At 31.9% G+C, this 26066-nt stretch overlaps 1 protein-coding gene across 1 annotated transcript; it reads right to left on the bottom strand.

The window, feature by feature from the left end:
- Positions 1 to 6401: 6401 nt before the first annotated feature.
- LOC141712216 (mannitol dehydrogenase-like) lies at positions 6402 to 9028 on the bottom strand. Its single transcript, XM_074515063.1, has 5 exons — positions 8859 to 9028; positions 8616 to 8729; positions 7120 to 7633; positions 6847 to 7000; positions 6402 to 6734 (listed from the first exon to the last, which is right to left on the bottom strand). The coding sequence occupies exons 1-5, from the start codon at positions 8954 to 8956 to the stop codon at positions 6532 to 6534; spliced, it is 1083 nt and encodes a 360-aa protein (XP_074371164.1). The 5' UTR covers positions 8957 to 9028; the 3' UTR covers positions 6402 to 6531.
- Positions 9029 to 26066: the final 17038 nt, after the last annotated feature.

Raw genomic sequence — 26066 nt, 5'->3', positions numbered from 1 at the left:
AGATATTACATGTACCTACACCAATATATTGAACATAAAAAAATACTAATACATGTACCAAGATTATTCTAGAGACTCCCACACAATTCTATTATTTTAATAGTCAAAAATATATTATTTATTTTTAACACCCCCCCTAATTTTGACTATTCCAAGTAGACTTCGGAAGTTGTTGAAGGCGTCACTTTTGAGAGGCTTTGTAAATATGTCACTAATTTGATCTTGGAACTTCACATAATTCAACTCCACTTCACGTCTTTCGATGCATTCCCGAATAAAGTGATATTTTGTATCAATGTGCTTGCTCCGTTCATGAAACACCGGATTTTTGGCCAAAGCTATTGCCGACTTGTTATCAACCAATACTTCTGTGGACTCATTTTCTGGCATGTGGAGCTCTTCCAAAACTCTCCTTAGCCATATTGCTTGACAAACACAAGAACACGCCGCCACATACTCTGCCTCACAAGTGGACAGGGTAACAATGGGTTGTTTCTTTAAACTCTATGAAAAAGATGCGTCGCCAATAAAGAATACATATCCGGCGGTACTCTTTCAATCATCAATGTCACCGGCCCAATCACTATCACAATAACCAACAAGTTGGAACTCATTTGAGTAATGATACAACAATCCATAATCCATTGTGCCTTTGAGATAACGAAGAATTCTCTTGGCCGCCTTCATGTGTGTTGTTGTTGGAGCCTCCATATAGCGACTAATAAGTCCAACACTATAGAGTATGTCGGGCCTCGTGCATGTCAAATATCTCAAACTTCCCACAAGACTTTTGAAATATGTAGGATCCACCTTCTCACATTCTTCAAATTTCGACAACTTCGTTCCACATTCAATGGGGGTGCTTACAGCTTGACAATTTTCCATCTTGAATTTCTTCAAAATCTCCCTTGTATAGCTTCCTTGTGATATTAGTATTCCAGCATTTATTTTCTTTACTTCAATGCCAAGATAATATGACATAAGTCCAATATCGGTCATCTCAAATTCTCTTATCATGTCTTGTTTAAATTTCTCAAACATACTTGGACTATTTCCCGTGAATATTAAATCATCCACATACAAGCACGCAAGAGGAAATTCTCCATTTTTAGCAACCTTGGCATATAGAGCATGTTCATGAGGACACTTGTAAAATCCTTGAGCTTGAAAGTATTTGTCAAGTCTACTATTCCAAGCCCTCGGCGCTTGTTTCAATCCGTACAAGGCCTTCTTTAACTTTAACACTTTTCCTTCTTGTCCTTTTACGATGTATCTCAATGGTTGCTCCGCATACACAGTTTCTTCAAGAACACCATTCAAGAAAGCAGACTTCACATCCATTTGATGAATTTTCCATCCATTTTGAGCCGCTAATGAGATGATTAGCCTTATAGTCTCCATTCTTGCAACCGGGGCAAAAACTTCGTCATAATCAACTCCATCTCTTTGATTGTAGCCTTTGGCCACCAATCTTGCCTTATATTTTTCCACCTTATCTTGGGCATTCTTCTTCACCTTATAAATCCACTTTACACCAATAGCTTTTTGTCCTTTTGGAAGTGTTGCTAACTCCCATGTGTCATTCTTCTTTATAGACTCAATCTCGTCGTTCATTGCTTTCTTCCACCTTTCATCTTGCACGGCTTCTTTGAAGCTTGTTGGTTCGGTTTCCGCTAGAAGACAAAGAAGTGTTAAGTCGGAAATAGCGGGAACCTCTTCCGTTTCATCGTATATTTCTCCAAGACTTCTATAATGTCTTGGTGGTGTCTCGTCATCATCACTTGAAGAAGATAAAGGAGTTTGTCCATCACTTGTTGCTCTTGGTGATGTGGGAGGAGTGATATTATCTTCACTTTCTTCATCAACAAATGGGAAGAAATTATAATCTTCTTATGAGAATTGGTGCATTCGTATGAAGGCGATCCTTGGAGCAAATGATGTGTGGAAAATTGTGGAGAAAGGATTGGAGGTGCCCGAAAATGAAGCAAATTTGAATCAAGTTCAAAAAGATCAACTTCAAGCCCAAAGAAAGAAGGATCAAAAGGCGATCATGATCATTCATCAATGTTTGGATGATTCTATATTACAAGAAGTGGCTTCCGCAACAACGTCAAAGAAAGTTTGGGATACTCTCAAATCTTCTTTTAGTGGCGATGCTAAAGTAAAGAGAGTTAGGCTACAAACACTTCGTGGCGAGTTTGAGGCTTTGCGAATGAAGGAATCTGAATCAATCTCAAATTATTTTTCAAGGGTCTTGACCGTTGTCAATCAAATGAAAAGCAATGGAGAAGAGGTAAGTGATGTTCGTGTTATTGAAAAAGTTCTTCGTTCACTTGACTCTAAATTTGATTACAAAGTTGTGGCAATTGAGGAGGCTAAAGATATAGATGAAATGACTATTGATGAGCTTATGGGATCATTACAAGCCCATAAGAAAAAATGTTAAAGAAGGAGCCAATTGAACAAGCCTTACAATCAAATTTATCTTTTAAACAAAATAATGGAAGGTATATGAGGAGCCAGAGAGGTCTTGGACAAGGACGTGGAAGAGGATTTCTATATGGACAAGGAAGAGGTCGTGGCCAACAAAGGGAGGAAAGTCAAAAGTATGAAAGATTGTACGAGACAAGAAATTCAAGAGGCCGTGGAAGAGGAAGAGTTACACCAAGGTATGGCAAGTCAAATGTTAAATGCTATAATTGTAAAAAATTTGGTCACTATGCTTCCGAGTGTCACGCTTCAAAAAATCAAGTGGAGGAGAAAGCTAATTTTGTTGAAGATAAAGGCAATGTTGATGAGCCCACTTTGCTTCTAGCGCATAAAGGAGAAGTAAATTGTGAAGATAATTTGTGGTATCTTGATAGCGGCGGAAGTTATCATATGTGTGGCAATAAAAATTTGTTCGTGGATCTTGATGAGAAAGTGAATGGAAAAGTCATTTTTGGAGACTCTTCGGGAGTGCCCATCAAAGGCAAAGGTAACATCTTAATTCGCTTGAAAAATGGAGATCATAATTTTATTTCAAATATTTATTATGTGCCTAGCATGAAAAATAATATCTTGAGTTTGGGGCAACTAATGGAGAAAGGCTATACCATCACCAAGAAAGATGGATTTCTCAATTTGAGAGATTCTAATGATAATTTAATTGCAAAGGTGCCTATGACCAAGAATCGTATGTTTATTCTCAAAATTCAAAATGATGTTGCAAAATGTCTTAAGGCTTGTGTTGGAGATTCTTCTTGGCTTTGGCATCTTAGGTTTGGGCACTTGAACTTTGATGGATTAATTCACTATCAAAGAAGCATATGGTGAATGGATTGTCTCACATCAACCATCCAAACCAAATTTGTGAAGGATGTCTTTTCGGAAAATAATCAAGAAAAAGCTTTCCAAAGGAATCTATGTCAAGAGCAAAGGAGCCACTTGAACTCATTCACTCCGATGTATGTGGGCCTTTTAATCCTCCATCTTTTAGTAAGAATCGCTATTTCTTGTTATTCATTGATGATTTTAGCCGCAAAACATGGGTGTACTTTCTCAAAGAGAAGTCTCAAGTTTTTGAATGCTTCAAAAAGTTCAAAGCCCAAGTTGAAAAAGAGACCAGGTATCAAATAAAAGCCATTCGTTCGGATCGAGGAGGTGAATTCAATTCAAAGGAGTTCTTGCAATTTTGTGAAGCTCATGGTATTAGACGACCCGCAACGGTTCCAAGATCACCGCAATAAAATGGAGTCGCCGAAAGAAAAAATAGGAGCATTCTTAACATGGCTCGAAGCATGCTAAAGAGCAAGAATATGCCTAAGGAATTTTGGGCCGAAGCGGTAGATTGTGTCATCTACTTGTCAAATAGATGTCCCACGAGAAGTGTTAAAGACATAACTCCGCAACAAGCATGGAAAGGAAAGAGGCCATCTATTGCTCACTTAAGAGTTTTTGGAAGCATAGCTTATGCACACGTCGATGATGAGCTAAGAACAAAGTTGGTTTACAAGAGTGAAAAGTATGTGTTTGTTGGCTATGATGCAAGAGCAAAGGGGTACAAACTTTACAACCCCATCAATGGAAAGATTGTTATTAGTCGAGATGTTGTATTTGACGAAGAGAGCTCATGGGATTGGAACAACACACAAGAAGATTATAATTTCTTCCCATTTGTTGATGAAGAAAGTGAAGAAAATATCACTCCTCCCACATCACCACGAGCAACAAGTGATGGACAAACTCCTTTATCTTCTTCAAGTGATGATGACGAGACACCACCAAGACGTTATAGAAGTCTTGGAGAAATATACGATGAAACGGAAGAGGTTCCTGCTATTTCCGACTTAACACTTCTTTGTCTTCTAGCGGAAACCGAACCAACAAGCTTCAAAGAATCCGTGCAAGATGAAAGGTGGAAGAAAGTAATGGACGACGAGATTGAGTCTATAAAGAAGAATGACACATGGGAGTTAACAACACTTCCAAAAGGACAAAAAGCTATTGGTGTAAAGTGGATTTATAAGGTGAAGAAGAATGTCCAAGGTAAGGTGGAAAAATATAAGGCAAGATTGGTGGCCAAAGGCTACAATCAAAGACATGGAGTTGATTATGACGAAGTTTTTACCCCGGTTGGAAGAATGGAGACTATAAGGCTAATCATCTCATTAGCGGCTCAAAATGGATGGAAAATTCATCAAATGGATGTGAAGTCCGCTTTCTTGAATGGTGTTCTTGAAGAAACCGTGTATGCGGAGCAACCATTGGGATACATCGTAAAAGGACAAAAAGGAAAAGTGTTAAAATTAAATAAGGCCTTGTACGGATTGAAACAAGCGTCGAGGGCTTGGAATAGTAGACTTGACAAATACTTTCAAGCTCAAGGATTTTGCAAGTGTCCTCATGAACATGCTCTATATGCCAAAGTTGCTAAAAATGGAGAATTTCTTCTTGCGTGCTTTTATGTGGATGATTTAATATTCACGGGAAATAGTCCAAGTATGTTTGAGAAATTTAAACAAGACATGATAAGAGAATCTGAGATGACCGATATTGGGCTTATGTCATATTATCTTGGCATTGAAGTAAAGCAAATGGATGATGGAATACTAATATCACAAGGAAGCTATACAAGGGAGATTTTGAAGAAATTCAAGATGGAAAATTGTCAAGCCGTAAGCACCCCCATTGAATGTGGAACGAAGTTGTCGAAATTTGAAGAATGTGAGAAGGTGGATCCTACATATTTTAAAAGTCTTGTGGGAAGTTTGAGATATTTGACATGCACGAGGCCCGACATACTCTATAGTGTTGGACTTATTAGTCGCTATATGAAGGCTCCAACAACAACACACATGAAGGCGGCCAAGAGAATTCTTCGTTATCTCAAAGGCACAATGGATTATGGATTGTTGTATCATTAATCAAATGAGTTCAAACTTGTTGGTTATTGTGATAGTGATTGGGCCGGTGACATTGATGATCGAAAGAGTACCACCGGATATGTATTCTTTATTGGTGACACATCTTTTTCATGGAGTTCAAAGAAACAACCCATTGTTACCCTGTCCACTTGTGAGGCGGAGTATGTGGCGGCGTGTTCTTGTGTTTGTCAAGCTATATGGCTAAGGAGAGTTTTGGAAGAGCTCCACATGCCACAAAATGAGTCCACGGAAGTATTGGTTGATAACAAGTCGGCAATAGCTTTGGCCAAAAATCCGGTGTTTCATGAACGGAGTAAGCACATTGATACAAAATATCACTTTATTCGGGAATGCATCGAAAGGCGTGAAGTGGAGTTGAATTATGTGAAGTCCCAAGATCAAATTAGTGACATATTTACAAAGTCTCTCAAAAGTGACGCCTTCAACAAATTCCGAAGTCTACTTGGGATAGTCAAAATTAAGGGGGGTGTTAAAAATAAATAATATATTTTTGACTATTAAAATAATAGAATTGTGTGGGAGTCTCTAGAATAATCTTGGTACATGTATTAGTATTTTTCTATGTTCAATGTATTGGTGTAGGTACATGTAATCTCTAGATACATGTATCTTAGTATTTTTCTATGTTCAATGTATTGGTGTAGGTACATGTAATCTCTAGATACATGTATCTAAGAGACTCCCACACAATTCTATTATTTTAATAGTCAAAAATATATTATTTGTTTTTAACAGAAAAGCATGAGAGTCACTAAGAAAAGAACCATGCATAATGCAACATGTTCCTAGTTTAGTATCTCAGCACAAATTCTTTAATTTGTTGGTGAGAGATTGAGAATAAGGGAGTGTCCCAAGTTCCCAACAGTGTCTGCTGCTCTCAGTGATGCTTTAGATACTCACACTCCCCCTGTACTCCATTCCCCTGGTGCACTTGAATCTAATTAATTCATAAAATCTACCAAAAAGCATAGCAGATTAATAAACAATCATTTATTTGTAGAAATGTAGCTAGCAAAGTTTAAAGGATGAAATATCCATCAGCACCACAACACAAATGAGATATTACAAGGTATAAATATCCAACACAAACAGAGGACCATTACGTTTACTCGGCCTTCAGTGTATTCCCAATGTCAATGACAAACCTATAACGGACATCCGATTTCATTAGTCTCTCCATCGCTGTGTTCACGTAGTCCACAGGAATAACCTCAACATCAGCTGTTATGTTGTGCTTTGCTGCAAAATCAAGCATTTCTTGTGTTTCCTTCAGTCCACCGATAGCACTCCCAGCAAGGGTCTTTCTCCCTGTTAAATTATTTTCACACAATCACAATTAATTTTGACAATATAATGTGTGTAATTTACAGTAGATATAACTAAAATTTGCCATCATATATAAATTTATGATCGTGCTCACCAAAAACTAAAGGGAAAGCCGGAACCTCCATAGGTTTATCTGGTAAACCAATCATTATAAGCTTTCCATCAGCTTTCAATAGCCCAAGCAAAGGTACCACAGGGTGATTAGCAGAGACTGTATCAATGATGCCATCCATTGAGCCCATCGCACCCTGCATGAATTTGATCGTCAAAATAATGAGTATTTGATGAAACCATGTAAATTATTGAAGCGAATGTCACTAGAAATTGCTGCAATAAAAAATCTATAAGCATGTAAATTAACAGCTACCTTCAACTGCTCGGGATCACGACTAACCAAAAAAGAATCAGCACCAAGTTTTTCTGTAGCTTCCTTTCTCTTGCCTTCAGAAGTACTAATAACTGTTACATGAGCACCAAATGCTTTTGCAATCTTAACAGCTACGTGCCCAAGCCCACCTAAACCTACAATTCCAACTTTAGTACCAGGCTTGTCTAGTCCAAAGTGTCTGAGGGGACTATAAGTTGTGATCCCAGCACAAAGCAGAGGAGCACCAGAATCAAGTGGCAAATTTTCAGGCCAACGGACAACAAAATGCTCGTCTGCAACCATTGATTCAGAATACCCTCCGTGGGTAATGCTTCCATCAACATAGGGAGAACTGTAGGTCTGTATTAGCTTTGGACAGTAATTCTCCATATCACCGTTGCAACTTTCACATGAACCGCAAGATCCAACCAAGCACCCTACTCCAACATTATCTCCAACCTTGACTTTTTTCACTTTGCTCCCCACTTCTGTTACCACTCCAACAATCTCATGCCTGTACAAATATTTAGGCAATCAAGATTATGTTGATGCAGATTATCATTGTCTTAATTGATACAAATTCTGTTGGTTGGAGATATAAATAATATTAAAATTACTTTTACAAAAACAAGTTTATAGCCCAATGCATCAGGTATAATAAATCATCATGAAACAGTAAGACTAAAACTGAAGAAGTTCAAGAGTTGGAATTCCAGGTTCTATATACTTTTTTTATCAATTACATTTAAACACCTACCATCAAACAAAAAAAATTGATTTTCATAGATACCAAACCAAACAGGTACGATTCACGCAAACCTTCACGAGACTGTTTATGTAAAGATCATCAGCTATTCACTTTCAAAGCAAGAACTTATTAAAATGCCTCAGCAATCGTGATTGATTGAGATTAGTGTAAAGTACAAAATATCTCTACCATGTTTGGTTGTATTAGTATGAACTAAAATTATTTTCTGTTTTCACATAACAAATTAGGTGTCCGATCCTTTTTCCACCAAACTGAAACACAGAAAAGTGTTGTATCACAAAATCTGTATTAGTTTTCTAGATCTAAAACTCTCAGAATATAACTTTCAACCTTTCTCTCAACTGTTACGAGAATTCAACTACTTTTCACTGTTTTCGAATGCACAAATTTGAAAAAAATAAATTCACCATAATTTTTTAAAAAAAAATATTTTCATACAGTTTGATCTACATTCCAGCTACAACAATTATTTTTCATGCTAAATTGACAAGATTTTCTAGCTCTAGAACCTGAGCAAATGATGTAATTGAAATTATGCCACGAAACGATACAGATACAAATCAAAAAAAATATTTAAAAAAGAATGCACCATGCAAGACAAATTTTTAAAAGAGGATCTAAATTCTTACAGAATTTTGGTTACTGTAAAACCGGATCTGTGAACAATGTTACAGATGCACACACATACAAAAAAGATGGATCATGAAAATTAGATGCAAGAACATACCCAGGAACAATAGGATACTTGGTCATGCCCCATTCATTTTTGATCATGTGAAGATCGGAATGACATACCCCGCAGTACAACACTTTAAACCTCACATCCTGTTTACCTGTTTCTCTGCAACCACCCACACAATAAAAAAAACCTTTAAAATCTGAGTGTAAAACACTATACAAAAATAAATTTATATAATCATTCCTTTACGAGAAGTGGAGAATTTTATCTTTTCAAAAGAAGGATGTATACCTTCTTGAAAATTTGAATGGAGAAAGATGGCCGGATGTATCAGTAGCACCCCATCCAACAGCCTTCACGGGATGTTCAGTTTCTGGTGACTTTGCCATTTGTGGTACACAAATAATTTAGATGTAAATGTGATGTTTATGGACAGTTCACAGTAGTATCAAGGGAGTACTGTAAATGTGTTATATATAGACACTTTTAGGCTTTGGGTTGACGAACTTTAGATATATAAAATGTGAAAAATAAGCACATTCGTAATTTTTTCCTTATTCAACTTATTTTTTCTCTCAGATATAATATACTACTCCCTCATCCTCCCCTCAATTCTTGGACATGCACTTTAATGATTTTATTAAATGTAATTGTATAATTTTTTTTAATTTTTTTTTTTTAAATAAAAATATAATGCTCAATTTTTTATAAAAAAAAATTAAAAATTAATTCTGGAACTATAGTTTTCAGTTATCTTAAAATGCGTGTTAAGCACGTGAAAAAAATATAAAGAAATGATTAGATACAATTAAAAGAACAATCAAAGAAAAAAGAGATGGAATCTTTAATGTCTACATTTAATTTTATATGATAATTGTATCTTAAATTTCTCTTTAATTTTTTTTTTGTAAAATACTATAATCTCCAAAACCGTTTGTTCCTAAATAAAATCAAAACAGTGAACTAGAAGACCGAACCCGGAACATTTTTGTTGGCCAAAAATAAGTTAGAAACTGATCCACAGACCACAGCCAAACAAACTGATTGTTTTGAACTTTTAAACAGGGTGTACAAATGAACAGCTCAACCGCATCTAACCGCCCAACAGTTCGTAATTGAATCGTATTTTATGAATAATTGCGAAACGTGGGTTGGTTGTAAATTTAAATTTTAAAAACCGCTCATTCGCGATTCAGATGCGGTTTTAAATTTTTGAAAATCACAAAATCGCAACTGCAACTCGTAACATATATTAATAATAAAATATATTTCTAAAAATGTAGTTGATATCATATAAATTAATAAGTATATACATTTATTAACTAATCTTAGGTTAATGTTAAGACTTTGTTCAAAAGATTCACAATTATTATAAGATATATACCAAACAAATGTAAAATGTAATCAATATGTAATTTTTTTTATCCTTTTCTTTTTTCTTTTCCTTCGCCTCCATGTTTTTGTATGTTTTTAATATCCGTACTCCACACGGAACATTAGTTTGTATTTTATTTTTGAATGTAAATTTATCACGTAACTTAAACTTGAATTTATTAATATTTCGAATTTATTTTTTTGCAAATTATTAATTATTTTAAAATAAGTGGTTGAATCGCAAACCGATCCGCAATAACCACAAATTCGTAACCGCAAATGACGCGGTTAACCGCAACCCCGCAAATACGGTTGCGGATGACAATTTTCTAAAATCGTTTTTTGCGGTTTGGTTCGACTTTTATCTCAAAACCAATCTGATCTGAATCGCGTACACCCCTACTTTTTTAACGGGATTGTATTAGCTAGAGGCGACGTACGCAAGGACAGTGACACATCTTTCTACTACTCGTGTTTCACTACTACCCGTGTTTCACATATATCTGCTACGGTCCCTATCTCAACTCTCCATAGTGGTGGGGGTTTTGGAAAAGTACAGTCCCATCCTATCAAGTTCAGTTTTATATATTTTGATTTACATTATTTGTGGCTGTTACGCAATTTTCGGTGTTAAGCCGGTGTGTATTCATGAATTATTTTTTGAAGGGATATTAAGTAAATTTTGGGAATTTTTTTTATATTTTTAAATTTATAAAAAATAATAAAAAAATATATAATTTAAATTTTAGGGAAAGATGAGTCTGCTAATGTTCATACTAGATTCTCCCGTTATTGGAGCTAAATAGCTAGTAAAATATTGAATTTGTCCGGGAGCCGAACGGGGAACTCTAAATTTTAAAAGATTTGAACATCTTATAAAGAAAAGATAGAAATTGACATCTCGCATTCACGTTTAACTGACAATCCATGTTCCATGTACCATGTCCTTAACTTTCAACATCGCCATTAGTAGGGATGGCCCGAATTGGGCATATATAACTGTGTTCCAATATGTTCAACAAACACTCGGTAGTGAGTTCATCCCATTTTAATTTTATCGACAATAAAATTATTAAAGAGAAATGCTAGATTTTTTTAAAAAAAATTCTAATTTTTTTCTCAAATGATAATATATCACATATAGATAGCAAAATTATTAAATATATTAACAAACCCCAATGCATTCATTATCAAAACCCATTACGTATTTAATAAAATATTTAACTAATATTTTTGAAAAACCTAGCATTACTCATTTTTAAAAGCCCCTAATTATTTTTCGGCATTGCAGTTCAGCAACAATTATCAGTTTAAAAAGTTACCGGTTAGTTTGAGTTTTTCCTGTTTAAATTATAAACTAGCATAATAACCTGTGCGAGTCACGGGTTATTTTCTACAATTTTTTTATGTATCATGTAATTATAATATTTTTAGTTATTTTTTTTATTTGTAAATGTTATCCAATATCTAACATATGTCAAATACAAATTGATTATTTATCAATGTGTATTATTTTCATACAAAACATTACCAAATTACACAACATTTCTAATATATCTAATTAAGCATTATATATATGTGTGTATTCTTATTTGTGTTGTATAATTTGTATTTAATGAATGAATATAAAAAGTGTAGTCAGTGTACGTTTAAAACGAAATGATTAAATTTAATCTATAAAATGCCGTTATTACGTTTACAAAGAAAAAGCTAAAAATTAACCCATATGTTGAATACATAATTGATCAAAAATTTTGAATTTTATTTAAATAAACAATAAGTACTTGTCTATATTATTACTGAGTTCATTACTAACTTACAATTAATTTACTCAATTTAAAAAGATAAAAAATATATAAGTGAAGTCAAAATGATTTGCAATCATAATATACAATAATTTAAAATTTACACAATGTTAATATAAAAGTTGATTTTAATGCAAAATGTTAGTTTTTGAAATTCAACGTATGTATATATATACATATGGAAAAATGATAGTTTTTTATTTACACTACTGTTAACAAAGTAAGATTAAGTTATGTGTGTGTATCAGCATGTAAATTATCGTTATGTTATATTTCTTAGTAAATTTCAATGGTTTCAATTATTTATATGCTAAATATCTTATTTATGTACATGTATAATCATTATTAACATCTAGTGAAACAATTGATTACTTAAATAACATGTATTTGTAATTATTTAAAAATTAAAATTATGTGATAAATAAATTGCAATAATTTATATATGATATTCATATTATCACTGACAAACAATCATAACTATTTTTTATGCAACCGAGTATCAATCATGGTTGTAACATAAAAATAAATTATATATTGTAAAAACTTATTATTGATAATCATGATTTTTTTTCAAGAATTCGAAAGAAATACTGTAATTATATCGTTATTTAAACCGTTTTTAAGTTTCTTTCATTATCACTCTAATATTTCTTCATACAATAATTTGATAACATTGTATACCGTTCTCCTGAAATTAAATATTTTTCAATTCGATAAAGTTTTATAAATATTAGTTGAACTGGTTAATTTCTTCAAATTATTGAATAATATAAATTTTTTCTTTAAATAGTATAAAATGCATTGAATCAAATGCTACAATATAGTATATGTATAACTTTTATTTGAATAATTTAAAATACTAAAATAATTCAAATTATTTGTATAATATTATCTTGATCAATAAATATTGCTTATTTAAAATAATTCTTTTTTAAAAACTAGCTTTTTAAAAGTGAAAAATAAAAAATAAATCAATTTAATATATCATCGCAGTTTTAACAAATCTCGTGAGATCTCATATCAAATTTCGAATATTTTTAAAATCGTAACAAGTCCTAAAAATAATAATGTGCTACCAGTGAAGTTAGTAATTTTAATACAAATAATCAATTGACTTGATCATATAAAGATATCAAATACATTAATTTATATTAACATAAGATATTAAAAAATTTAACATTATTGGTAAGATATTCTCGCCGAACTTGTAATTTAAATTTATTAAACGTAGAATGTGAAGATATTTTTCGGCCGGGTCATGTGATCAAATATCAAGTATTTTTTTTTTATCGTAGGTAACCCGCAGCCGCTACAATAGGCCAAGTTCTGATTTCAAATTTGAAATAAATTGACTCATTATAATTCGAACTTATCAAAATATGTAATACCAATTGAGATTATTTATATATAAGCAATTCTATTTTCAATATTTTTTAGAAAAATGATATATGTACATTTTAATTTACTTTTTATAATAAAAAATATGTTAAAAATATATGAGATATATTTTCAAACTAAAAAAGGATTAATAAATAAAATAATAATCCATTTATGTAGTATGTCCAACTTTATATCTGGAATTAAATTCTTTAAAATTAACTTTACAAATATTTAAGTAACTATATTTTTTTGTGGAATTCAAGTAATTATTTAAAGTTAAATAAATTATTTATTTAGCACAATAACATATTATGTATTTGATATAAAAAATATGAAAATATGGTGTAGTGGTATAAGGTCGTATATGTGAATGAAATATATCGGGTTCGATTCCCACAAATCATATCTTTTATATAAATATTAAAAATAGGAGTAGTTTAGTGTTTTTAATGAGACTTTTTAATCTCATGAATATTATATGCTTGTTCTACTATTATATATAGAAAAGATTTGTTATAATATTATGAAACTCCTACTCGTGTCGTTCATTTATTTTTTTTACATCAGAACCTACTTCACTTTTCCCAAATTTCTATTACTCCCCCGTCTTATTTGTTTGATTATTAGTACAAGAAAATTTTGAAAATTTATCTTATTAGAAAATATTTCAAATCTCCTTTTAACTTAATCTACTTTTCAGCTTTTAAAATAATTAATAAATCTTTTAATTACGGATCATGTCAAATTAAAACACGGGGAGGGTACATATTTGCATGATCACTATATTCTATATTTAATTGGTGTAAGAGAGTTGTTGTGACATGATCGTCATAATTAAAGTAATAATTTTATTCGATAATAGTATTATTAAGTAAATAGATCAAAGTTCGATTCTTGAGCACAAACATTATAATATGCATTTCATTCCATAAAAGTATTATGAAGAAATGATCGATTCTTGACGAATACAAACATTAATTTGATATAATATTATAGAAAGTCAATATAATTTTATTCTGAGAAAACCGTAATATGCTAAAATTAAAATTAGTAAATACTTTATATTTGCTCTAATAATTATTTTAATCTATGAAATGATAAATTAAATAAGAATGATTGTTAAAAATTAAAAAAATTTACAAAATTCAATAACATATAGAAAAAGATTATATAAATCTATACCATTACATAATAGATAAAATATTAAAATTTTGATAGATACGGTGCTTCTTTCAATTACTTAATTACATTTACTTAAAAAGTTTCAAATTTTTACTTAATTACCTTTATTTAATTAGTATATATGCAATTACTTTTTAAGTAAAATAAGTTGTCTTTTGTATTTTATCTGACTAAAACAACTTTTTTCTAGAAAAAAATATTTACTTAAATTACTTAATCGATCTTATTTCATTATTTTTTATTATTAAAATATTAAAACAAATTGACATTCAGATATGTAAATTACCAAATCACATTGTGCACATCAAGCGTAATGCACAATTATGTACAATGCAATTAATTATAAACTCCTTTTGTGTTTTAGATAATATCATAATACCGTAAATTTATAAAAATAAAAAAAAATATAACACCTAACATCCAAAATTCATGTAACTAAAATAATAATACAATAACAATTATTTGAAAAAACCCAACACATGTTTTAGGCTATCTATACTATATTATAATAGATAAAATATTAAAAATTTGGTAGTAGGTTAGTCGGTACTTACTAAAATTACTTAATTACCCTTACTTAATTATTCTAATTCTAATTATTGGGTCGGTCAATTCTAATTTTAATTGATATTGAAGTCAACTTCCCCTATTACTTTACCAATTTCAATTTTATTTTATATCGAACTCTATATCCCTATAATTTATATTAAATTCAATTTTTTCTACCAATTTAAATTTTAATTCATATTGAGTTTTATATCATTCTAATTTGTTACTTCGAGCTATATCGAACTCTATATCACTATAATTTATATTAAATTCAATTTCTTCTGCCAATTTAAATTTTAATTTATATTGAGTTATATATCATTCTAATTTGTTACTTCGGCTTAAATTAAATTTAAACAAACTAAATATAATTCTTAAAAATTTGGTTGATATATAATGTGACTCGGGTTAAGATAAAATAATAATACTATCAATCCTCCTAAAACAATTATACCAATGATATTGAATAAATAAAATAATATATTTTATTTATCCACGATAAAAAAATAAATTATACAATTGATTCAGACTAACACAAAACTAAAATAAAAATACAATTCGACCAACAAAGAACATATATAATAATTATTCAGTCTAAAACAAAATTATCTTATTGATCCGAAATTTTAAAAAAAATAAAATTAAACTAAAAATAATTAGTATGATATGGTCGGTGTATTGGGCGACAAGCTAAAATAAAATAATGTAAATCACAGATCCGAGATAAATCAAATTAATATTAGACTAAGTATATTTTGTATCTTATTCATGTGAAATAAAAAATCAAATTTTATTTAAATCATAATTTTTTTAAATACACTTAAAATTATCAATAAAACTATATCGTTCAATAAGTAATATTGCCTTTTTCAAAAATCTTTTATAGAGTTATAATTAATCGATTAAGTAATCCCCATGCTAAAATAATAGTTTTTTAAGGTACCAACATAATGAAAACATTATATTTTTACCTTTAATAAAATAATAATTTCATTATAATAATATTTCCCCTTACCAATATTATCACTTTAAATAAGTCTAAATGTTCTTAAAAGTTATGAACATGTACGTTTACTTATATAATTATCATGAAATTATATATTTTAAAATTTTAAATGAACAAAATTAACAATTGAATTCAAATATTTTTTTTAAAATTATGTAATATTAAGCGGTCCGTGTATTATATGGGTTTTAAACTAGTAAGTTTATAAAACACAAGATGCATAACTAGTTTTCATAACTAGTAAGTTTATAAAACACGGGATGCATAACTAGTTTTCATAACTAAGGAACACAGTTAACAGATACGTGCCCGTTAGGGATGTCAATTTGTACCGAACTGATGGATACCCGATCCATACCGATTCGATCGGGTTTTACCGAACCCGAATATTTCGGGTTCGGGTTTGATTTTTAAACCCGAACCATTTTCGGGTCGGGTTTGGTTTTAAGGCATACCGTTTCGAACCCGACACGAAAACCCGAAACTCGTTCCATTCCGACCCGAACCCGAACCCGATCTAAAATCGGTATTAATATATAAATAATAATTTATATTTTATAAGTAATAATATAATATATTACTAATATTAGTACTAAAAAACTATACTTTTTACAAACTATTGCATTAAAGTTATTTAAATATGTTTTTAGCAGCATTTTCACTACAAGTATACTAAAGGTCAAGATTGGTACATTATTTCACCAACAATTTTATTAATAGAGGTATATTATCCATTGTCTTCTCTGAACCCTCTAATTCAATCCCAAAAATTTCAATATCGTCATATTTTTTAGCACTTTGCTCAAAGCAGATCCAAATAATTTTTCACTAGAGTTTGTGCAAATTAAGGTGCAATTTGATAGTGATCTACAAACCCGAATCCGAACTGAACCCGAACCGAGCCCGATGGGTTCGGGTTTAGTGGTTCGGGTTTTTTCGAGTTCGGGTTCGGGTTTGCCAAAAATAATCGGGTTCGGGTTTGGTTTTTGCGAAACCCTTTTCGACCGACCCGATTGCCATCCCTAGTGCCCTTTCAATTTCTCTCTTTTACAAATTGCTCATTATCACATTAGACAGGTACATTTACTATTGCTCTTTATCATACAAGGGCCGATATTTTTTAAATTATCACTTTAGAGGGTACTCCCCCGTCCTCCCTATTTCTTTATATTTGGGTTAGGTACGAAGCTTAAAAAAATAATAAAGTACTAGAGTAAAGTTAAAAAGTTAGTAAAATAACGAGACTGGAGTAAAGTTAAAAAAATGAGTAAAATAACGAGACTGGTTAAAATTTTATTTATAAAGTGAGTATGATGGAGATAAGTAGTGGATGTGATTAATTTTTATATTATAAAATTTTACTATTTTTAAAATTTTCTAAAATGTAAAGAGTTGGAAGAGATATCCGAAAAATAAAAGTATAAATAAATAGGAGAGATTAATTAAGAGAGCTTTCATGTTTTTTTATTAATAAATATATGTTATGAGAGGTGCAGTGCAATAGGTGAGACGGATGTGAGGCTGAAAGTATTGTATTGTGGAATATGTCATTCTAGTCTTCACATGATTAAGAATGAATGGGGCTTCACTAATTATCCTATCGTTCCAGGGTCAGTAGTTCATTTTTATTCAAAAATACTTGAATGATTACAATCTTTATACATGTTGTTCTGTGATACAAGTTCTTAGTATTCAATGATTCTAACTACATGAATAATGCAGAACAAACTTGAATGATTACAATCTTTATACATGTTGTCCAAAATTGAACACAAATAGCAAAAATGGGCCAGGAAGGTTCAAGTTAGCAAAAATGGTACATATTTGTATTTAGTTAAGAGATCATTTGAAATGGCGCCTTTGATTAGAAACTAATTTGGCAAGCATGAACGGTATTTGAGATAGCGTTCCATATGAGAAATATATTTTTTCCGTTTTTTCTTCCTTAGGAAGCTCAAAATACCACATTTTTTATGGTTCGAAATCCTTTTTTTGGGAGTTTAAAAATATGTTTTGATTAGTAATTGGTTTAATTTATTTGTTGGGTATTAACATGTTATTGTCGTACTTTGAAACAAGCCAAATAAAGGGAAATTATAATATGTTAAACATTGTCATTTTGAGCTCCGAAAATGCCTAACAGAGTTGAATTTCATTAAAATTAGTACATGGAGGCATGTTGATGAGCCTATAAAAAACTTTTTCCATAATTTATTTTGAAACTTTTGGCCCGTCGTGCTACTTTGGTACAAGTCAAATTAATTGAAAATTCGATACGTATAACTATGATACTTCCAACTAGCAAAACGACTGTCGAACACTTATTTCATAACCTTGAAGATGATTGTGTGAAGTGGTAGTGGTACTGTAGAAGATGTTATTCTACTTTTTTAAAGGAACAAACTAAAGCATAAATATTTGCTTCTTTGAAATTACAATTTTGATACTCCATTAAAAATCAATCACGCTATAAATTGAAACACTCATAACATTGAAACAAACTAAAAGATAAAACATATTTAAAATTGAAACATATTATAAAAAGCGAGGCACACTTCACACAACATGATAGGGTCTTATTGTGCACATAGTGGACAATATTTACTTCTCTTTGAGTAACCTTCTTGGTGACAACGACCGCACTTCTTTCCCAAACGTGACTGATCCATCTCCTTTTTAAATTCGAACTGACATGCCCTTGTTTCCATATTTTCATCTCTTCTTTTTCAATGCCTCGTCAGGTATCATAGTACCTAATAACATTCATTGAAATGGCAATTCGAAGTTTTAATATTCTTTTAGTGGAAATGGTTGAATGAAAGGCTTCCGCAACATACTTAACTGAGAGGACATATGTTACTTTCAAATACAATTTGTCCACTCAATTTTGTTTAACATGCAACCGACAATCACATGAGAACAAGGCATATGGTGCCACACCTATTTTCTACATGTGCACTGACCCTTAGACATGTCGATAATCTGCCTATTTCCCCTTTCCAACCTCCATTTACCATATATTATTCGGTTACCACTGAAAAGATCCCCTGTTGTTTACTAACTATTTTCATCCTATGTGAGGTAGCCTTCTTCAAGTTCCCGAAAATCATTTCATTAGCCCTTGCAGCAAATAGTTGCCCCTCTTTCATTGATGCAACCGCTTCTCGCTCCATATTCACAGTCCTCGCCATCTTGTAGAAAAAGTACTCCATCATTGTCGTGACTGGAAGGAAATGAGCCACTCTTATGTTCCCATTGAATCCTTACATATTGTTAGTGGTAGCTTTCCCAAAACGAGCACCACCATCATGACACTAATTATCCTATCGTTTGAGGGTCAATAGTTTATTTTTATTCAAAAAGACCTGAATGATTACAATCTTTATACATGTTGTTCTGTGATATCATTTCTCAATATTTTATGATTCAAACCACATGAATAATGTGGAACAAAAGTTAAAACATGTTTCTTTTTTTAGTGCTCCATAATTGAACACAAATAGCAAAAATGGGTCAGCGAGGTTCAAGTTAGTAAAAATGCTATGATATTTTTGTATTTAGTTAAGACGCCATTTGAAATGACGTCTCTCATTAGAAACAAATTTGGCAAGTATGAATGTCATTTGAGATGGCGTTCCATATGAGAAATATTTTTCTCCATTTTTTCTTCTTTTGGCAACTCAAAATGCCATATTTTTTATGGTTCGAGATCCGTTTTTGGAGAGTTTAGAAAATATGATTTGATTATTAATTGGTTTAATTTCTTTGTTGGGTACTAATATATTATTTTCCTAAACAATTTGATTGGGATCCCGAACCTCGCTGGGTTCTAAACAATTTGATTGGGATCCCTAGGCATCTTTTAAGCCTAATATAACAAGTGTGAAAGGGACTTGCGTCTTAGTCCAATCCACCAATTCTCAAGAAAACATTCTTTTATTTGAAGAGCAATTGTCTTTTATAAAACTGATGTCAAGGAGAAATAACAAGGATTCTAAACAACAGAGTTTAAATTTATCAGTCAAGGATTGGACTTATGGAACTATTATGAGAAATGAATTAAATTCTCACTAGCAGAGTCATCAATGATGAACATAAATGGTTTATCAACCTAGGAAGAAAGTATTGAAAAAGAATCATAACATTAATCAACAAGATAGAGATCTCAAATTTTGAGGGTAATATATGGCATATATCTAGTGACAAAGTTTGGGTATGATCATAAATGTATATGTAAAGAGTTGAATTATTGGTATCTTGGGGTATGAGGGAATAACATTTAATCAAGAGAGATTACATATTCAAGGCGATTAAAGTATTTTAGTTTATAAGGGTATCTCGGAATGGCCAAAACATTTGATTTAAATCAAAGGTAGGTACTAGGTCAAATTGAAACAAAACAATAATAAGGGTATGATTTTTATAAGAGCATAAATAGACTTGAAGCAATTCCAATAATCGTAAGGATGGCATAGCATTTGTAATATTTCAATCTAAATTTAGAGTATTTGTAATGATGTATCATGGTGACAATAATATCAATGATCATTATACAAGCATGCTATCATAATTCAAAGGAGTGGTTCGGAACATTTGCAATACATCTTAAAAAGTTCAGAATAAACTCACAACATATCTCGAGAGGGTTTAAGGACACTTGCCTTAAGAATGCTTGACTAACTCTCGACTTGATCGTGGAAGCAACCGGGAACACTGCTCGACTTTAACGGCAAGCATACTATATTCTCTTGAGCCTACACAATAATATTAAACCTCATCATCATACATTCTTACAAAATCCATCCTAGTTTTAGAAGATTCGAATCATAGTGGCACTTAGGCCTATTTACACGTTCGACTCTTAGTTTACACATAATAACATTATGTCCCAAGTAGTCATTTAGGAGCACATAACACATTTAGTCATGTAATATATTATTTAAATCATAATGCACTATTAAGTATTGAATGATCTCACTCCACCAACACAAATGACTTGAAGAGTTAAACTAACCTAGCGCAACCCAACTATCTCTCCAAATACGAGGTGCCCTAACTAGACAACCTCATTTCACTTGACAAAAACCATGGCCTAACCTCCTATTGACCTCTAATTATCATACGAACTCAATGGTCAACTGAGGCCTTACCTCTAAGAACTCAAAAACTAAGTGTAAAATCAAAATGTTCCTAAGTGCAACACCTAGATGACATTGAATGGTGCTTACCGTCATTGATCCCCCTTCCACTCAAAGTTTGCGACTCAAATTACTACACTGGAATCTTAGGACCTAAATCTAATTTGTGCATTAGTAATGACACCAAGGCATATCCTAGGCCTCCACAGGCCTTCTCTCAAAGTTGACTCTCCCATGTTCTAGTGATACTCAACATGGTCTGTTTTGTTCTCACTTCATACCCTTGGTTAATATCCCAAATCATGGCTTGTAAACCTCCCACATACTCCCTAGTATCAGTGCTAATCGATTCCTAATGAGGGCCTACCCATGACATCACTTTCTAAGCTCAAACTTGCTCCTAACTCAAACTATCCCTGTTCTGGAAAAATTCATGTTTCGACTTGTGCACCTAACTTGATGGATTTATTTCTCACATTTAAAGCTTCTGGAATCGACTATATGTCAAGTACTGACCCCTGGTAGCTTGGGCCTCCCAATGCCTAACATATGCCCACTAATTTCTCACTCACAAACTCAACCTCAAATCTGAAAATCTATTCTAACTCATTCCACCTTAACTCCCTCATTCTAGTAAAACCAACACCTCATGAGATCATTCAAGACTTAATATCATGACACACTTAAGCTCTTTATTAACTATCAAATAATCTCATCAAATACTCCAAAAATAACCACAAAAATCGAATGACAAGAAGGCATGTTAAGCATATTAGCACTTAGTCATTGTTTTCGAAAATACAATATAATTTTGCTTCATAAATCAAAATTTAAAAGCATGATATCTACTGATTAAACTTTCTTAACAATATGGCATACTCAAATTTATCAAAATAAATCAATATCAAGTGCATGCAATCGATTTAGGATCAACAATCAAGCATATAGTCTAGTTTTCAACATGCATCCCTAGTACTACAAGTTTTTATGCATAAAACTTACATGCAACCACTATCAACGTAATATCTCACCTATTCCATGACATGCAAGGGTTTTAAAGTAGGTAGTTCAACACAAAACTTGGCTTTGAACAACATGCAACACATAACAAGTTCACTTCAAGCATGGTCTCATCAGATAGCATTTTAAAACAAATTTTTGATCAGCAAAACTCATTCCATTCGGCTCCTAAGGAGTAATTTCCGAATGGAGGGAGTGAAATGATATCATGGGAGTGAAAACACTTAACCATTAACCATTTCCACTCTTGACGATTTTGCCTTATGATTTGGACCTTTAATTCATAAGAATCAAGGTCTTCATCTTTAGGCTCACCTTATCTTCAACATGCAAGCTACCACCAAGTACTTATATCACATAATTTACTCACTAACCAAAGGTTTAAGGTTCAAGGGAGTGATTTTTGTGGGTAACTTGAAGAATGAATGAAAAAAATGGACAAGGGGTGGGGCTGGGGGTGGGGTGGGGCTTCGACCGAGAGAGAAAGGAGAGAGGGGGAGGAGAGTGAGGGTGGTGTGTGACGCCCTCCAAACCCGGGTCAGAAGTTTGGGGCTCACAACACACACCACAATATTTAAACCTGTATATAAAGTATTATATACATTGACCCTTCTGTACACAACCACGGATCGCAATAGGTTAAAGTATGAAAATAAGCCATAAACTTAACTTTTATTACATCGTACCAAATCCTACCTAATTCAACTTATAATGGCTAAGGATATCGTACTTACAATCTTACACAACTCATCAATAATATAAAGCTCCTTCTAGCTTGATCCAACTTAAACGGAAATCCTAGCTCGCACACTGGACAGGAAATCCTCGTTACCAATAATTTCCTTTCCAACTGTTGAAAACATAAAAAGTTTGCAAGAGTGAGCTTACTAGCTCAGCAAGTAATAATAGCAGCAATTGAGGTTAAACAATCACCAATTGAAATGATTCAAAAGAATCAAGTTTCTGAATAAGCAATTATTAGAATTGGATATTCACTTTTCATTTTAAAAACCAAGGTTAGCCTGCTGATCAGTCATGCACTAACCCCGAGCAAGGCTCCCATCTTTGCTCTATATACTGGATCCAAGGCACGCATTGGCCTATTATGACCACGAATCTGGTCCACATTTATAAAACCATCCACTTCTAAAACCATTCAATATGAAAACCAATGTGAATCAATAAGCTGAAATATAAACAACATTTATCTTGAAGTATAGGGTGATTCATACACCATGAAGGTATAACAAGAGATTCAAAAAGTTTGGCTTTCAATTAAGGAAAGAATCAGAAATCAGAAGACTAGGGGTTCAAGGGTTCCAAGGATTGGTCTTCTGTTAATCAAGGAATAAGGATTGGTATATCAAGCAATGCAATATCAGAATCAGTATGTGGTAGATATGTATTTGTGGAGTAGTATCGTATGTGTTTGGATCGTATATGGGAATTCAACAATCAATGGTTTATGAAGAATAAGGCTTATGGCTCAAGATCAATAAGAATCAGAGTTCAAGGTTAAATAGTTTAAAGTGCTTGCAGTACAAAACATGAGATATTTTGAATAATAGCGACATATTATGAAACAGATCGAAAATATTTGCAATGTATCTTGAGAAAGGTTCAGAGGTACTTGCCTTATCACCGAAGATTTCCACTTACTTGTACTCATCTAATAGTTTTATTCATCAACCACTTTCCTTCTCTTTCTATGCCTTTCTTCTATTTATCAATCACTTGCCTTCTCTTTCGACACTTTGATTCTATTTATGGATCACTGGTTTTCTTTTTTATGCCTTGCTGACTCTCTTAGGCATCACAAGTATCTATCAATTATTCATACTCATATTATTCTAATCGTCACATAGACGTCATAAGCTTTCATCTACCCTTCGTTTTACCGAAATTCGATGTACGGATTAAAAGTTATGACTAAAATAGTCAAACAATAACCATATAGGCATATAACACATCAATCAGATAGCACGTAGCACATAGCACGCAAGATATTCAATCAAAATAATTTTTCAAGGAAGATTCGGGGTCAAAATGATTTTTCAGGTATTTAATATGAATTTTTGAACATTTTTCGGAATATAAATTGGACTCCGAATCATTTTATAATTAAATAATAGGGTTCGAATACCCGTATCTGACTTTAAAATAATTTTATAATAATTATCGAGTCTTGAAAATAATTTTAAATAATATTTTAAAACTCGAAACTATTTTTCGGAATTTTTAAATAATTAAATCCAATTAAATAATCAGTTAAAATTAATTAATAAATAATTAAATTAATTAATCAATTAATATCTAAATTAATTGAATAATTAAATAATTAATTATCAACTAAAATTAATTAAATAATTAAGATTTATTTTGAATTTAAAAATAATTTTCAAAATTAAATAGGAATTTTTAGAAGTTAAAAATGAATTTTTATAAATAAAACAGAATTTTGAAAATGATTTTTAAAATAAAGAAATCAGAAACAGTTCCAGGTTTTTGATTTAGGGGAATTTGAGATCGAAACCGGGTCTGTTAATTCGAAAAATGGGTCCGGAAAAGATCCATAACCCGGCCGGAAGAACAGCAGAATCCGGCGGCCGGGGATATTTTCGGGCGAGCTTCAATCCGCTTATTTACACGCTGTTCGATCCGGTTTCTTGAGGGAAATCATTCTACAGTTCTTTTGCAACACAGACACGTCAATAACCAACGAAAACAAGCCCCGATCGGCTTTTCCGATGAAACTGCCATTAACGCCGGCGAAGCTTCGAGCTTCTCCGGCGATTCACTACAGGCATCCAATGATGCATATAATTACATGAATTAACTCGTTTTGATACGATCTGTCGACTACTGTAACTCAAACATACCCAGAATCAATGAATCAAAAGTTCCCAAATCTGATTAAGAACATTCATAATAATTAAAAACCCTAATTCAATTAATCCGAAAATCAAACCTCATTTTCTATATGTTATTGAACTCTGTTTTTGACATATAATATACCAAATTGACCAGGAGAAAATTATCTACCAGATTATGCCGTCAAATCATACAAACAACATCAAGAATAAAAATTCTTATTTTAATTCATAAATAATTCGAAATAAAATAATTAAATCAGAAAAATACCTTGATTTCTGGGCAAAACAGATGATTGAATCAAGAAAGAAGATTTCGAGAGCTTGGTTTTGATATATTACATGCCCGAATCGGAGTTCGATAACGCCTACGTTTATACGTTTGATTCTCAAGAACGTATCATTTTTAGGGTTTTTCTCTGTAATTATTATATTTTTACTGGTTGTAAATGAATAAACGAATAAAATGAAATAAGAAATATGCTATTTATATTTACGGAATATTGGTTCGTTCTGGATCGTTTTGGATCGTTAAATTAGTTGCTTAGCCGCTAAGTAACTGCAAAAACGATCCGATTCGATACCCGTATTGGATAATTATCCAAACCGGGATTCTTATAAAACACTATATATGAAAATAACGTAATAATATTCCGTCTTTCGAAAATACGGGATTTGTTGGTTCACAGAAATGATTATCGTATCGAAAATCTTGCGTCGGGCCGCGCACAGGTCAAACCGTAATCCGGATCGAAAAAGTCAAAACACTAGAAAATGTCCGGAATTACCAGATTAGGTTAGGAAGGATCGGAAGAGTTTCGGGTTGTAAAAACGTAAAAACGGTTGAAGTCAGATGATTCTCAGCTTTATAAAATAATTTTGTAATTATTCAGAAAATAATTAATAAATTAATAAATCAATATAAAATCATTTAACAGCCCAAAACTTACCATAAAAATACCATAATTATCTATATTTTATTCTGGTCATAATAAGATTAGCAAACTTATACTGTATCACATATAAGCATTCACATATTCACACCAATCCTCAGATAATTTACCAAAAATCACATAATAATCATATAAGAATTACTTATTAATATAAAAAAAATTACACACGATTTCTCGGATGTTACATCCTTCCCCTCTTAAAAGGATTATGTCCTCAGAATC

Source organism: Apium graveolens, chromosome 3 (genome assembly GCF_009905375.1).
Source record: "Apium graveolens cultivar Ventura chromosome 3, ASM990537v1, whole genome shotgun sequence".
In the NCBI taxonomy this organism is placed as follows: Eukaryota; Viridiplantae; Streptophyta; class Magnoliopsida; order Apiales; family Apiaceae; genus Apium; species Apium graveolens.
This window is presented reverse-complemented; position numbering and strand designations above follow the sequence as displayed.

Coding starts and splice junctions, on each gene's coding strand:
- LOC141712216 (XM_074515063.1), bottom strand. CDS start 8,956: ATGGCAAAGTCACCAGAAACTGAACATCCCGTGAAGGCTGTTGGATGG. Junction 8,730..8,858: donor CCATTCAAATTTTCAAGAAG/GTATACATCCTT, acceptor GGGTGGTTGCAG/AGAAACAGGTAAACAGGATG. Junction 7,001..7,119: donor GTGATCCCGAGCAGTTGAAG/GTAGCTGTTAAT, acceptor AAATTCATGCAG/GGTGCGATGGGCTCAATGGA.